This window comes from Dipodomys ordii, unplaced genomic scaffold, assembly GCF_000151885.1.
Source record: "Dipodomys ordii isolate 6190 unplaced genomic scaffold, Dord_2.0 Scaffold13, whole genome shotgun sequence".
Lineage (NCBI taxonomy): Eukaryota > Metazoa > Chordata > Mammalia > Rodentia > Heteromyidae > Dipodomys > Dipodomys ordii.
The window spans coordinates 14,098,847-14,114,488 of NW_012267229.1; the positions used below are offsets into that span (position 1 = coordinate 14,098,847).

At 47.5% G+C, this 15,642-nt stretch overlaps 1 protein-coding gene across 1 annotated transcript in view; it reads left to right on the forward strand.

The window, feature by feature from the left end:
• Window positions 1-4,870: 4,870 nt before the first annotated feature.
• The window catches only part of Efcab8 (EF-hand calcium binding domain 8), a 32,732-nt gene continuing 21,960 nt past the window's right edge, over window positions 4,871-15,642 (forward strand). The window contains exons 1-6 of the mRNA XM_013010677.1: window positions 4,871-4,960; window positions 6,655-6,758; window positions 11,680-11,815; window positions 12,900-13,005; window positions 13,151-13,235; window positions 13,686-13,810. Of these exons, the coding sequence (XP_012866131.1) occupies window positions 4,871-4,960; window positions 6,655-6,758; window positions 11,680-11,815; window positions 12,900-13,005; window positions 13,151-13,235; window positions 13,686-13,810 (646 nt within the window). The remainder of the gene's footprint in view (window positions 4,961-6,654; window positions 6,759-11,679; window positions 11,816-12,899; window positions 13,006-13,150; window positions 13,236-13,685; window positions 13,811-15,642) is intronic.

The following is a 15,642-nucleotide window of genomic DNA, read 5'->3' on the forward strand; positions in this document are numbered from 1 at the left end:
AAAAAAAAAAAAAAAAAAAAGAGTTTCACGGGGAATTTCCTGCCCGGGCTGGCTTTGAACTGAGTCACTCAGATCTCAGTCTCCTGAGGCATGAGCCACCAGCACCTGGCAGGAGACCCATCAGTTTAATCTATACATGTCTTAATATTTTTGTCCAGCAAAGTTATAATAATGATAAACTGGGCTATATAAATTACTACTAAGCCTAATCTATACGATCTTTTAATTAAGTGTATGGGGCTGGATAATAACAGAGATAATACAAATTAAGATTAAGATAAATGAGCATACTCTTGTCTTAGCTCAATGAAATGAGTGACAAGAGCTGTCATTTATTGTGAAGTCAACTTTGCTGGGCTTCCCGAGTACTCAGGAGCTAATTAGTTCTCCACAACCCTACACTGTGGGGTTGGATGGCAAGCTCTGTGCCTCAGACAAGTGAATCCAAGATAACACAGCTTGAATTGGGAGAGCCAGGCAGAATCCTAGCCCAGAGCTCTGGAGCCTTCTGCATCCTTGTGCTTCCCCTCCTGCTTGCAGTGTTCATGTGTAGGTAGAGACCTGCCATAATGTCTGCCTGCTGCTGCACAGAGCTCCATCTCCAAGGGGCACCAGATGATGTCTGAACAAAAAGCCTGGGAAAATTGAGGTGACGGTGGCTCTCAGTTAGAAATTAAGGAAAAGCTTTGAAGAAGTACTATCTGAGCCAGATTAGAGAATGGGTGGGGAGTTTACTTCTGGGTCAGGTGGGCTGGATTGTGCATAGGGAAAGTGTGAGTAGAAATGGAATGCCTACTGTCTTGAGGCTGCCTGGAACCTGATACCTGCATTGGCACTAGGTCAGAGCTGGGTTATACAGAGCTTTGAATGCCATGCTTAGGAGGTAGAGGGAGCAGTTAGGGGGCAGGTCAGGAAAACTTGCCTTCTAGGAAGATGATGGGTGCCAGTGTTGGCTGGTGGGTCAGAAGGAAAGACCGGACTCTGATCTTTTGTGAGGTCATTGTACTTGACCCCACAAAAAGTTAGACTTTGAGCCAGGCACCTGTGGCTCATGCTTATAATCCTAGCTTCTCAAGAGGCTGAGATCTGACGATTGCAATATAAAGCCAGCCTGAACAGGAAAGTGTGAGATTTTTTGTCTACAATTAAACAGAAAAATTGGAAAGTAGAGCTGTGGTTCAAGTGATAGAGAGCTAAACAAAAACCTTAGGGACAGTACTGAGTTCAAGCTCCAGGATGGCACAAAAAAAGGGTCAGACTTTGGGGTGTGACATGAATTTGAGGAAGTATTACATATGGGAGAATCAACAATTGAGGTGGGTGATGGTAGCTCATGTCTATAATCCTAGCTACTCAGGAGGCTGAGATCTGAGGATTAGAGTTCAAATCCAGCCCAGGCAAAAAGCTGGGGGGTAGGGAAGAGAGGAGGGAAACTGGGAGAAAAATGAGGGTGAGATCACAATGTTTGATAAGAAATGTACTCATTCTCTTATGTATGTAACTGTAACCCCTCTGTATGTCACCTTGACAATAAAATTTTTTTTTAAAAAGCTGGAAGTAGTGCTGTGGCTCAAGTGGTAATGTGCTACCCTTGAGCAAAAAAATAAAGCTCAGGGTCAGTATCTAGGCCCTGAGTTCAAGCCCCAAGACTGGTTAAAATAAAACCAAAAGAATCTACAGTAAGTTGAAGATAAGAAGAGTGCATGGAGAGAAGAGCTGAAAATGTTGCTGAGATTCCTAATTTGGTGGATGGTGAGAGCAGAGTCAACTTATCTATTGGACTCCATGAAGGCTGGGACATCATTGTTTGTTGTTGGATGCACAGTGCATAGTAAACGTGTGGACCATGAGTAAGTGAGCTTTCATAGCAACATGAATAGATTTGCTTTTATTGGGGCTCAGGCCGTGAATAAATGAGTCCTAACATTGGTGAGCCTCTGTATAAGAGGTATGGTAGTTAACTCTTCAGGGTCAGTAGAACTGATCTAGATTTTTACTGATCTTGATTACCAGTAAGTAACTAAAAGTAGCACAACTTAGCATATTCTTCCCAAGGAGTCTCTTTTTTGGGGGGGGAGGGGTCCGGTTGTGGGGCCTGAACTCTGGGCCTAGGTGCTGTCCCTCAGCTCTTCAGCTCAAGGCTAACACTCTACCACTTGAGCCACAGCGCCACTTCCGGCTTTTTCTTTTTTTGCTTATATGGTGCTAAGGAATCGAACCCAGGGCTTCATGCATGCAAGGCAAGTGCTCTACCACTGTGCTACCTTCCCAGCCCCACAAGGGGTCTCTTTTTTACCTAAGACATGGTGAAAAATTGTTGGCTCAGGGAATGAACCCTGTCCGTTTCTGGTTCCTATAACCATCCAGGTCAAAGAAGCGTCCAGTTCCCGGCTAGCATCCACCACTGTTAGCCAGAGTTCTTTCATCTACCACAAGATTCATCACTTCACTGAGCTCCACTTAGCCAAAGTGGAGAAAGTGTTTGAGGAGGATGTCGGCTTAAATGGAGGTAAGGCTGCACTGCAGGCCTGGCCTCTGAACTCTGCTCATGACCAGTATCTGGGTGTATGGAGAGTTCACACCATACCAGCGTTTTGGCTCATTTAAAACTTACAATCTCCAGGTGCTGGTGGCTCACAACTGTCAACATTGCATCTCAGAAGGTTGAGATCTGAGGATTGTAGTTAGAAGTCAGCTGGGAGGCTGGGAAGGTGGCTCAGTGGTAGAGCGCTTGCCTTACATGCCTGAGGCCCTGGGTTTGATTCCTCAGCACCACATATGCAGAAAAAGCCAGAAGTGGCACTGTGGTTCAAGTGGTAGAGTACTAGCCTTGAGCTGAAGAGCTGAGGGACAGCGCCCAGGCCCAGAGTTCTGAGGGACAGTGCCCAGGCCCAGAGTTCAGGCCCCACGACTGGACCCTCCCCCCCCCCCAAAAAAATAAAAGAAGCCAGCTGGGTCAAGAAAGTCTGTGAGGGCTGGGAAGTTGGCTCAGTGGTAGAGCGCTTGCCTTGCATGCTGGAGGCCCTGGGTTCGATTCCTCAGCACCACATAAGCAAAAAGAAAAAAGCCCGAAGTGGGCTGTGGCTCAAGTGGTAGAATGCTAGCCTTGAGCTGAAGAGCTGAGGGACAGCGTCCCGCCCAGAGTTCAGGTCCCACGACCGGAAAAAAAAAAAAAGAAAGTCTGTGAGCTTCTTAATCTCCAATTAACTACCAAAAAGCTGGAAATAGAGCTGTGGCTCAAGTGGTAGAGAGTTAGGCCTTGAGCAAAAAAAGCTCAGCAACAGTGTCCAGCCCTGTGTTCAAGCCCCAGGACCAGCCCCCAAACCTTAAAAACTCCAAACAGGAACAAAAAGAAACATAGAAAGTATAAGGCTCTTGAGTTTAACCTAGTACTTTCCCTTTCTCAAAAAAAATAAAAAAGAAGCCTTTAATTCTTTTAAAAATGTCGTAGGCAGTTATCATCATACCCCCATGTCAGAGGTATTAGTTACAGCAAAGGTAATAAGAGATTAATAATACAGTACTCAGCTGTTTGGCCCCCAGAATTACTTATTTTAAAGTGAATGATTTTTTTGGGGGCGGGGGGTCAGTCATGGGGCCTGAATTCTGGGCCTGGGCGCTGTTTCCTCAGCTCTTTAGCTCAAGCCTAGTGCTCTACCACTTGAGCCATAGCTCCACTTCGACTTTTTCTATTTATGTGGTGCTGAGGAATTGAACCCAGGGCCTCATGCATGCAAGACAAGGACTCTTTCACTGAGTCACCTTCCCAGCCCTGTGAGTAGTGATTTTAAAAGCAAACAACCAAGAGAAAGTGATGCTGGAGGTTTTGTTCAGTCCACTCTGCAATTCAACCACTGTTAGGTCTTAGAGGACCCCAACAGTATAAACTTAGGCTATGGTTGGTGTTTACATTAGTTTTGAACATGCAATATATTCATACAGTTCAAATCCCAAAGGTACACATCCCAGGATACCTTTCGGTATGCAGAGAAACCGGCTCTCCCTCCAACCTCCATGATTGTTGGGTTTTTCCCTTTATGCAGTTACTCTTTTCTTCCTGTGACCTTCAGGAACAAGAATTACAACTACATACATGTGGCTTAATGGTAGAGTGATTGCCTAGCATTTATGAAGCCCTAGGTTTGATTCCTTAGTACCACATAAACAGAAAAAGCTGGAAGTGCCGCCATAGCTCAGGTAGTAGAGTGCTAGCCTTGAGCAAAGAAGCTCAGGGATAGTGCCCAAGGCCCTGAGTTCAAGCCCCAGGACTGACCAAAAACCAAACCAAACAAACAACAAACCAAGCTGGGCACTGGTAGCTTATGCCTGTAATCCTAACTACTCAGGAGGCTGAGATCTGAGGATCAGGGTGCAAAGCCAGCCCAGGCAGAAATGCCCTGGAGCCTCTCATCTCCAATGAACCACCAGAAAACTGTAAGTGGTACTGTGGCTCAAGTGGTAGAGTATTCACCTTGAGCTGAAGAGCTCAGGGACAGTTCAAGCCCCACAACCAAAAAAAAAAGTTAGAGTGGAAGCTTCAGGAAGCAGTTCTCTGCTAGGATAGATGGGACCAAGCAAATGTCTCTATGTGAGGGGCTTGGAAAGAAGCTGCTTCCCAAGCCTCCACACCTCTGGCAGGAGCCATAGTCCTTCTTTCCCCAGCAACAGTTCACTGGGCATTGCAGGCACGCAGGAAGGAGTGTGCCTTAAGCAGAAGGCATCCAGTAGATGTAGTCCTCTGCCTGTGCCCTCCTAGCACCTAGGCCCCTGGACACCACAGGCCCTGGGTATCTGAGTGATTTGTGGCTAAATGTGTGATATTTTTTCTTTTCTTTCTGAAGCCCTGGACTTGAAAACTTTCATTAAGTCCATGAAGAAGGTGCTGAGCAGTGTTACAGATGAGATGCTGGAGGCACTGTTCTTGAAAGTGGACTCAGACTGTGATGGCAGTGTCTCCTGGGTGAGAAGAGAGTGAAAATGGTATGAGTGCAAGTGCGGGTGTGACCGGCTGCACACTAGAGTGTGAGTGCGTGTATACTCTTGGCCTGTTGGCAGAACCACATGAAGGTGGAGAGACAACCTCTTTGGATTCCCATATCAGCTGGATGCTGGCTAGGTAGAAAGAGCCTCGTGTGATAGAGGGGACCCTTGAAACTTCTGTGAGCTGAGCTCACATGTCATGCCTGTCCTGGGGCCCAGGAAAGGGTGTGGTGAGTGTCAGTGATCCTTGCTTCAGACTATCTTATGGTTGTTCTGCCCACTAACCTCTTGTCCAACTAAAGGATACAAGCTCCTGTATTCATTATAAATCACTCAGGCAGAAGCCAACTGAAGGTTATGAGATCCAGAGTTTCTAGGGCTTTCTTTTTTGGGGGGGTGGGGGGAGTCTGGTCGTGGGGCCTGAACTCTGGGCCTGGGCGCTGTCCCTCAGCTCTTCAGCTCAAGGCTAGCACTCTACCACTTGAGCCACAGCACCACTTCCGACTTTTTTCTCTTTTGCTTATGTGGTGCTGAGGAATCGAACCCAGGGCCTCATGCATGCAAGGCAAGCACTCTACCACTGAGCCACCTTACCAGCCCCAACTAGGGCTTTCTTTATAGCATAACTTTAAGGCTGATTTTATTTCTTCTAATTCTAAATGTTCTCCATTAAGTGCACATAGTATTTAAGCATACAAAATAGCACCAAGCTGAGTCTGTAAATCATCATAATTATGTGAGACTCCGTGCTAAACAGTTCTTGTGCTATTCTGCTCAAAACTCAAAGGAATCCCATGAGTTAGGTGCCATTATTTGTCACTAGCAAGTTGGGCAACTGAAACATGAAGAAGTTTGGAAACTTTTCCAGGGTTGCAGGGCTAGTTAGCAGTTGAACTGGTGTTCAAACTCAGAGAGTGCTTCAGAGGCCCATGTGATCTTCTATAGGATATAGACCCCCTCACACTGGAATATCATTCCAGGCTTGCTTATTTAATTAATTTCTCATAACATTCTGTAATAACCATGTTGCCAGTATTTTCTACTGTTTATACGATGATTCTTAATCACGCCTATTTATTTATAAATGGTTTTTGTAATGGGCTTAACTTCAAACTTCTCTGCTCCTGTAATTGTCTCTCCCCACCCTCTAGTAGCTGTATACAGATAGGCACCAGTATGCCCAGATCTGGTTTATTTTTTGTGGTAACTTCATATGATGGCTTGTTTGGGCCCTGTTGAGACTAGAAGCTGAGACTAGAGTTGTAAATATTTGCAATACGAGTGCATCAATCTAGTTATGGGTCTTCCCTGATGTAAACTTGATCATGGAATTGGCCATGATCATACATACATAAGCCTCAGTATTATTATGATTTATGTAAGGTGGAGGGAAATAAGAAGCTTTAAGTGAAATGCCAGCTGTGATGTGACCCAGGTGTGCTTGGCATTACATAGAGAGTTCAGGAAGAAGGTAGTGGTTTGCTATTGTGAATAGGCCCTTCCCATATTTGGGATTCAAGCATCAAGCATCAATGCTTGGCTACTTCCATGGCCCCAAAAGCAGTCCTAAGAGTCCCTTGTACCATGCTGGGGTGAGAAAGGGAAAGACTGGAAACCAGGCTTGGTTCCTGAACACAAATATCCTGCCACCAACACTTTCTTTCTGTCTTCCAGCAAAAGTATGTAGATTTCATGATGCGGGAGTTAAGGGTAAAGGAAGAGACCAGGAAGAACCAGTACCGTCTGCACTTCTACTTACCCATGAGGATCATCCACCTGTGAGAGCCTCTCCCAGCACCTTGGGTGGTGGGGAGGGAGAGGTGTGGAACCAGCCCTGCAGGGAGCAACTTCCTGAGTTGATGCACCCTCTGCTGGTCTACTTAAGTGCCTGACACCAGGCTCTGTGCTGCACTTCCTCTAGTCTTGTGAGCTTCACAGCTCTATAAGAGCTAATGACGATGAAGGTGGGTGATTTGTTCTCCCAGTTTATAGATAAAGAAACAGGTGCTGGGTTGTCGTGGCTTGTACCTGAAATCCTAGATACTCAGAAGACTGAAATCTGAGGATCGAAGTTTAAAGCCAGCCTGAGTAGAAAAGTCTGTAAGAGGGGCTGGGAAGGTGGCTCAGTGGTAGAGCGCTTGCCTTGCATGCCTGAGGCCCTGGGTTCGATTCCTCAGCACCACATAAGCAAAAAGAAAAAAAGCCGGAAGTGGCACTGTGGCTCAAGTGGTAGAGCTCTAGCCTTGAGCTGAAGAGCTGAGGGACAGCGCCCAGGCCCAGAGTTCAGGCCCCACGACCGGACCCCCCAAAAAAAAGAAAAGTCTGTAAGAATCTTATCTCCAATAAACTACCCAGAAAAAAACCAGAAATGGCCGGGCTCTGGTGGCTTATGCCTATAATCCTAGCTACTCAGGAGGCTGTGATCTGAGGATAGTGGTTCAAAGCCATTCCAAGCAGGAATGTCCCAGATACTCTTATCTCCAATTAACCACCAGAAAACCAGAAGTGGTGCTGTGGCTCCAGTGGTAGAGCACTCGCCTTGAACTGAAGAGCTGAGGGACAGTGCCCAGGCCCTGAGTTCAAACCCCGTGACCGACAAAAAGCCAGAAATGGTGTTATGGTTCAAATAGTAGAACACTAGCCTTGAGCAGAAAAGAAGCTCAGGTCTAGGCCCTGAGTTCAAGCCCCAGGATAGGCACAAAACAAAACCCTTGAGACTTAGAGAGGTCCAATGTCTTGCTCTCTAGGCTGTTAGTCAGAAAGTTAAGGATTGTCTTGTTTGGCCCTCAGCCTCTCCCCTGTACCCTAAAATGGTGTTACTCCTGCTTTTCCTCATGTTAAGGGATCTGATAGTTTCATCCTCTGGGGCTTGGGTGGGGTTTTGTTCCTCAGTCCCCTGGCAGGCTACAGAGGCTTCAGCTTTGCTAGCTCTTTGGGAGCTTGGGAGGGATCTTTTATGATTGTGCTTTTTCTTTTATTTTTGGCTTAGGTGCTCTCCTGAGCTATATTTTACTTAAGGCTAGTAGTGTTCTACCATTTGAACCACAACTCTACTTCTGGCTTTTTGGTGGTTAATTGGAGATAAGTTTCAAACTTTCCTTCCCAGTGATCCTCAAATTTTAGCCTCCTGAGTAGCTAGGATTACAGGTGGGAGCAATGTGTACCTGTCTGCCCGTCCCCCTTTCTGGCTTTTTTATCCTGTATTTTTTATTGTCATTATAAACATGATGTACCGAGCAGTTACAGTTACATAAATCAGGTAATAAGTACATTTCTTTTTGGATAATGTCATTCCTTCCCTCACTTTCTCTTTTTTGTGTGTGCCCATCCTGGGGCTTGAACTCAAGGTTTGGGAGGCTGTTCCTGAGCTTTTGTGCTCAAGGCTAGTGCTCTACTACTTTGAGCCACAGCATCATTTTTGGCTTTTGGTAGTTAATTAGAGGTAAGAGTCTCACAGGTTTTCCTGCCTGGCTCTGAACTGTTATTCACAGATCTCAGGTTCCTGAGTAGCTAGGATTACAGGTGTGAGCCATAGGCACCTGTCTGGAGACTCTCTTGACTTTGCCTGACTGCTTCAATACCCATTGTGCCCACTGGACTTTGGAGAGGGGAAGACAACCTTTTCTTCTATCCATCTTAGATTTCTTGGCTGGACTTTTTGTTGTTGTTGTTGTTGGTCATGGGGCCTGAACTCTGGGCCTGGGCGCTGTCTCTCAGCTCTTCAGTTCAATGCTAGCGCTCTACCACTTGAGCCACTTCTGGTTTTCTGGTGGTTAATTGGAGATAAGAGTCTCATGGACTTTCTTTCCCGGGCTGGCTTTGAACCACGATCCTCAGATCACAGCCTCCTGAATAGCTAGGGTTACAGGCATGAGCCACTGGTGCCAGGCTTTTGGCTGGACTTCTAATAGAAGACAGATCTACAGAGACAAGCATACAGATTTATTGTTTCACATTACAGCAGGGACCTTCATAAGGAAATGAAGCCCCTAAGACATGGTTAAACCCTAATGTTTTGTGCTAAGTTTGGTGAAGTAAGACAGGATGAAGGGGTGAGAAGATAGGACAAGGGGGTGAGAAATGAATATAGTGCTTGGGGACACTTAGCAAGCCTGTCTCTTCAGATTCCTCTGTGTCCTGGGGTCATCAGAGACACAGAGACTAATTCTCTCCTGCTATGCAGAAATAGATTCCAGTAGATCTGACCTTCAGGAGAAGGTCAAGAAGTCACCCCTCCTCCCCCCCTCCCTCCCTACCCCAATCAACAGACATCAACTTCACATTCCTTCAGCTTAACATATTTTGGGGTCATAGGGGTCAAGCTTCAATGACCTCCTCCTTTCTGTGTTATGGTTCTATCTGTTCCCCCTTTGTGTTCTTCCCTCAAAACTCTTGTAACAAAGAAACGCTCTTGGTGGCTCTGGCCTGCTAACCAGAGCAGTCCTTGGCTGCTAAGGCTCTTGAAGAAGGCTGCCTATTGGTCATTGATGCCTTTCCTTGAACCCACCTTGTGTTGGGGAGCACCAAAGGCCTTGGACAGATGGCAAAGGCCAGAGACTCTGCTCCTGTGGTATGGTGACCTATATTTGTGGCCCAGTCAGGAGAAGGTGTGGGTGGACATGTCCTCAGGTACTTCCTGCCTGCAGGTAGCACAGGACTTAATAGAGAAGAGAATTTAAATGAACATCATAAAAGGGTAACTTATAAAAAAAAAAAGCTTAGTTGGGATTTTATTGAGGAGAAGTCAATAGTATAAATAGTAAAAGATTTTATTACTCTACTTTGGCATGAATACTTTTCTTGATGCAGCTACACCTTTACTGGTCTTTCTGTTTCCTTGGAACATTTAGATCCCAACAATGTTTAAAGGTTCTCAGAAAAAAAGTCATCAGCAAGTTGGTTGGGAATGTGGCTCAGTGGTAGAGTGTTTGACTAGCATGCATGAAGCCCTGGGTTCGATTCCTCAGGACCACATAAACAGAAAAAGCCGGAAATGGCACTGTGGCTCAAGTGGTAGAGCATTAGCCTTGAACAAAAGAAGCTCAGGAACATCGCCCAGGCTCTGAGTTCAAACCCCCATGACCAACAAAGGAAAAAAAAGGTTTTCAGACAAAAATGTCAAGAAGCTTGTTCCTTGTTTGTAATTTTTATATTTGTACAATCTTTAAGCCCAGAAAGAATTTCAAATTTGATGGTGAAAAATAACCAACAGCATTTAGTTACTTTCATGAAAGGGTAACTCTGTGTGTGTGTGTGTGTTTGTACGCACACGCGCGCGCGCGCGCGTGTGTGTGTGTGTGTGTGTGTGTATGCCAAGAACTCAGGATCTGGATTCTGTCTCTAAGCTTTTTTTTGCTCAAAGCCACAGTTCTACTTTCTGCTTTTTGCTAGTTAATTGGAGATAAGTCTCACAGACTTTCCTGCCTGGGCTGGCTTTGAACTGTGATCCTCAGATCTCAGTCTCCTGAGTAGCTGGGATTATAAGGCATGAGTCATTGGTACCCAGTTTATGCCAACCTTGTTTTTAAAAAACCAAATTCACTACCCATGTTAATCCCCTCACCATCCTGGGAGGTGGTGTTACCTAGAGGAGTAGACAAGACCTCGGAGATGACACTTCTTGGGCTGTCTTCATTTATGCCCTTCATGTTGTACCAGCTCCTCATGGTCTGATTGGCAGTGATGACTAGAGAATGGATCTTCATGGAGCCATGGAATGAGGCAGGACAGAAGGGACCATGTATACGTTTTCCCTTCTCTTTTGTGGAGATTGGACTGCAGTTGGATTTCACAGTAGCATGGGTTGCAGTCAGAACATGCCCACAGCACAGTTTGGAACGGGCCCTGCAGTTAGGATGAAGGCACCTGCATTTAGTTGGCTTTGCTCCCAACCAGGCTGTAGCTCCACAGCGAGAGTGTCTTCGGATCCTTGTAAGGTGGCATAAGATGATCCAGCCTGCCAGATGTCAAAAGACTGAGCATATGAAGTGGAAAAGTGTCTGGAATGCCATGTCAGGAAGCCAAATTGATGGTGGCTCCCAATGGTCAGATAGTTTGCTTAAGACAACTTTGGGGCCATTGGAAGGTAGCACTGAAGCTTGTGAAATGTAGCATCCTGCGAGGCCAGGTCTGCTCTAGGAAACTGTGTTCAGTCCCTATCCTGAGATGAAGAATTGGGTATGCAGACCCTAATTCCTCATTGTCTCTTGCTCCACTCTTGCCTCATTCTTGGGTTTGATCTCCCATTCCACATCAGAGTGCTAGAGCAATGGCCAGAAAGTGTTATTTCTTATCTCAGTCATAGCCTCACCCCACTGCTGTCTTGTACAAGACCCATTGTCTCTGTCCCCTCTGTTCTACCCCCCATTAGGGACTTAGCTTATTTCTCTGGGTGTGTTTTTGGAGCCCCATCTCCCACTTGCGTCATACTTGGCTCTTTTTCCTTTACCCCTTTTTTTGTGGCACTGGGGATCAAACCCAGTACTTCAGACATATCAGAAAAAGAATCTTTTTCTTATGGCCCAGTAGATGGTTGATCTAGTCCATCTCTGGAGGCAGCTACAGTTTCTTGGTGTACTGTGCATGTATGCATGAGTGAGTGACACTGCTCTGCTTACTTTACCTCCCTCCTCTCTGGCTTTTTGTTCCATTGTAGTTGCCAGTTCTGAGGTCATTCTGCATGCTTCTTGCTGTTCACAGGAATCACGGATGTGAGATCGTGAAAGTGGAATATTTAATCCAGCGCTTCAAGAAAAGTGGGGTTTTTCTGACTATCACCAAAGATGGAATCTTGCAGTTCTGGACTGAGGCTTTCTCTATCATTAGCTCCTTTAGGGTGAGTGGGGCTGGTACATTTGGAGCAAACAGTCATTGAAGAGCATTTGCTATAGCACTCTGGAAGTGTTACGTGTCTATCCTGGCACTGGAGTGGGCTTTTCTCTGGGATTTGGGACCTAAACAGCCTGACTTATAGGTCTTGAGTCCAGATCCTGTCCTCTCCTCAGAAACCTCACCCTCTCTTCTGCTAAGTGGAATTACACCCAGATGCCAGCTCCTCCACTTGGATAGCTGTCAGAGACCTGCAGCCTAGCTTGTCCAAATGGCATATTACTGGAGTCCCCTGCCCACAAGCCTTATCGTGCTTGAGTCCCTGCTTCAGAGAATGGTGTCACCCAACAAGGCTCTTATGCTAGAAGTGTGCCTCCTTTTCCTGTCACACCCACCTTGTCCCCAATACCTGCTGATTCACATGTTTGCCAGGCGAGGCAGGGCGTCATGTGGCTGTGAGCACATGATGTCAAACTCTGGAGTCCCAACTGTCAGAATCCCAGCTGCACCACCTACTTGCCTGTGACTTAGGCAAGGTTGGTCAAGAGGGGCTTGCTTGTATATCACTAGTGTCCCTCCCAGGGCTGTGGGAGTTCATGCGAAGACAGGAGCAGAGCTTGAGCAAGGGCAAGGCACATAACAAGTACCCAATAAATGGAAGCCAACATCATGATCTTTCTATTGAGTAAGTGAAAACCCACTGTGTATTTGGCACAGCCAGACAAGCCTAATACCCTGCAGCAAATGAAGAAAAGTACAGTTTCACAGAAAGACCTCATGGAGAATGCTGCTGGCAGCACAAAAGGGTTTTGTACCCATATTCCTCTGCAGCCCCCACCCTGCACAGTGCTTTGCACCTGCTGCAGGGCTCATCCCTTGGGAAAGAGAGGCTAAGGTCTGCGGTGGTCCTGGGACTCCTAGGTGAGCACAAAAGCCATTCACATCCCGGTTACACCAGTCAGCTTCATGTTCTTCACTCTGTGCCTGATGCTGGCCTGTGAGGCAAGACAGGGTTTGCAAGGCCCTCTGTGCCTGCCATCCTCCACGATCAGCCTTCTCGACCCAAGCCTCTGCCGTCCTTTCTCCCTCAGCTTAAGGATCTTCAGAAGCTCCACAAACAGCAGATATGGGTCATCGATATGGTGTGCCTGCACAACATGAACCTCATCGCAGTTGCATCCACTGATCTGAAAATTGGTGAGTCCCTGGGGCTCTCCAGTGGCAGTTGGGAGCCCCACATGTGTACCTGGGAGCGTGGATGGAGGGGAGCCCTCGGCAGTACAGTCAGGTAGAGAGACTAGGCTGTTCACCATTGTCAAGTTCTCTTCTGTCTTTTCCTCAGAGTTCTTTGATATCAGTAACCATAACTGTGTCCGGGCCTTCACCTTCTTTGACCTGGATAGCTGTGTTCTGGTTATGGATTACTGGTGAGTCTCAGGCATGCAGGATCATGGCAGCTGCTATAACATATAGTTAGGGGAATGGGTTTGGACTCCAGAAAATCTCCATGGGGACAGGCCTGGAATGATCTCCACTCCTTTGCTTCTGAGGGGCCTGTGTCCTTCTTAAGCCTCCTTTTACCTCGGGCCACCATTACTGTCACTCTGACCTTGGAGCCTGAGTGCTCCTCTCCCTCCATCTCCCCCTCCACATAGCCAATTCTGGCAGATGCTGGTTTGGTGTGGCTGAGGATTCTGAGAAACAAAACTGTTTGAAACATTGTGAAATTCTGGTTCAATGATGATCTGAATCTGGGTCTTTTGGGCGTGAGTTGGTAAGCTAGGAAGAGGTATAGGGCAAGACTGTAAAGCCCATTGCTACTGTCCTCACTCCCAAGATGGAGGGCACGGCACGCTTCTGTCTCCATCTTTCTCCAGGTCTGACTATCAAAGAGGCGTGTTCTGCTATGGGGACACCAAGGGCAACGTCATCATCTTCACCTCTGACGATGTGACCAGTGGGTTGTTCAACCCCAGCCTCTTCCCCAAGACCACCAGATTTGGTAGCTACAATGCACGGGCATGAGCAGTGGCCTGGGGGAGTGTGTGTAGAAGTGGGCTCCTCTCTCCCTTCTCCCCAGGCAGGACCTCTGGGAAGGCTGCTCCTTGGAGCTCACAGGGGGCTGCCTGCTGTGCCCAGTGGTCTGGGTGTGCAGGTGGGAGAAAACAAGAAGGACTGAGATGAGGGGCAGTCTCCTGCAGGTGGGAGCTTATAGAGGTGAGGGCTGGTGGGGGGGTGGGGAGGAGGGGCTGCAGATCTAGGAAGAATGAAACCTGCCAGCTGTGACCTGGAAGAAACCCCTCTTGCTTGTTCTCAGAGGCCTGGGGTAGTGGACCTTCATCCATGGTGGTATGGCAGCTTCTGCCCTTCTAGGTCTTGAGCTGCCTGAGGGTGAGTGGAATGGAGCCTTAGAGTGGGTCTGAGGACCACCTAGCTTAGAGGGAGCATGGCTAAACACAGGGAGCACTTGTGAGCCATTCTTTGGGGAGCCACCTCCCCTGAGCTCCACCTAGTGCCTGGAAGGTAAGCCCTCTTAACCAGAGAAATTTAGCAGGTTATAACTATACACACCTGCAGCTAGTGAGTGGCGGTTGAGGCCTAAAGTCAGATATCCATCCAGAGACCACACTGTTAACCCGTGTCAGGCCAAACTGACAATGAAAGCTATCTGGAGCTGTTTTGCCAAGGGGCCCTAGACACCCAGTGGCAAGATAGCCAGCCTCAGGCCTCTTAGGCCTGATGACCTCAGGGCCTGAGGCTGTCTTGGGACCCATCTGAGCTGTACCCTGTCTAGTATCACACTTTGGATGCACACTGTTGGGCCTCTAGGCCATTCCGTGTCCATCTCGAGGCACCTTGGTGCCAGCCTTGTCGCAGTTATTGTGCCACCCTTGCAATTAGATCGGAGGCCGTGTTGATCTCTGAGTGGGTGGGACAGCATGGGAGCCAAATGGAACTTGAGCATGGGGAAGGACTCCTTCTAGGCCATTGGCTAACTGCAGGCTGGGGACCAACGTGTAGATGGTGGGCTAGCCTGTGGGTGTGGGAGCGGAAGGGCAGACTTAGGTATGCATCCAGCTCTGGGTGCCCTCCTTATGCAAATATGGCAGCCATGCTTAATTGATGGCTTTGCTATAGGATGTGTGGAATGAAAGCATAGTGTTAGTGAATAAAATGAATAAGAACCTGATTGTGCTGCATTTCCCTTGTCCCAGCCTTGAGTAACATCCTACCTGGTGTGAGGCTTATAAACTTCCTCCCTTCCTTTCAAGTGGGGTTGGTGACTTTATAGCAGTTAAGAAGCTTGACATAGCCGGGTGCCAGTAGCTAATGCCTGTAAGCCTAGCTACTCAGGAGGCCGACATCTGAGGCTCACAGTGCAAAGCCAGCCTGGGCAGGAAGTCTCTGAGACTCCAACAAACTACCAGAAAACTGGAAGTGGCTCTGTGGCTCAAGTGGTAGAGTGCTCACCTTGAGCTGGAGAGCTCAGAGACAGTGCCCAGGCCCAGAGTTCAAGCCCCATGACTGATAGAAAAGAAAAAAGATGCTTGACTTAAATCCTCAGAATCCCTCCTTCCACCACTCACCTCCGCATCCCCTGGGAGTTGCTGTAAGCCCAAAGGCCAGGCTGCCTTGCCTGCCTACCTCTATGAATTGCTCCAGAGAACAGGTCTGTATTTTTGTCCCCAAGCATCTCTGGTTTTACCCATCTAGATCAGCTACTGTTCTATCTAGAAAGTTCTTCAGCTGCTACCCTTGGGTGGAGAAGGAGCAGTCAGGAGACTCTGAGCCCCAAGCAGGGCTGAGCTGCATGCAGTGCCTAGCACTCCAAAC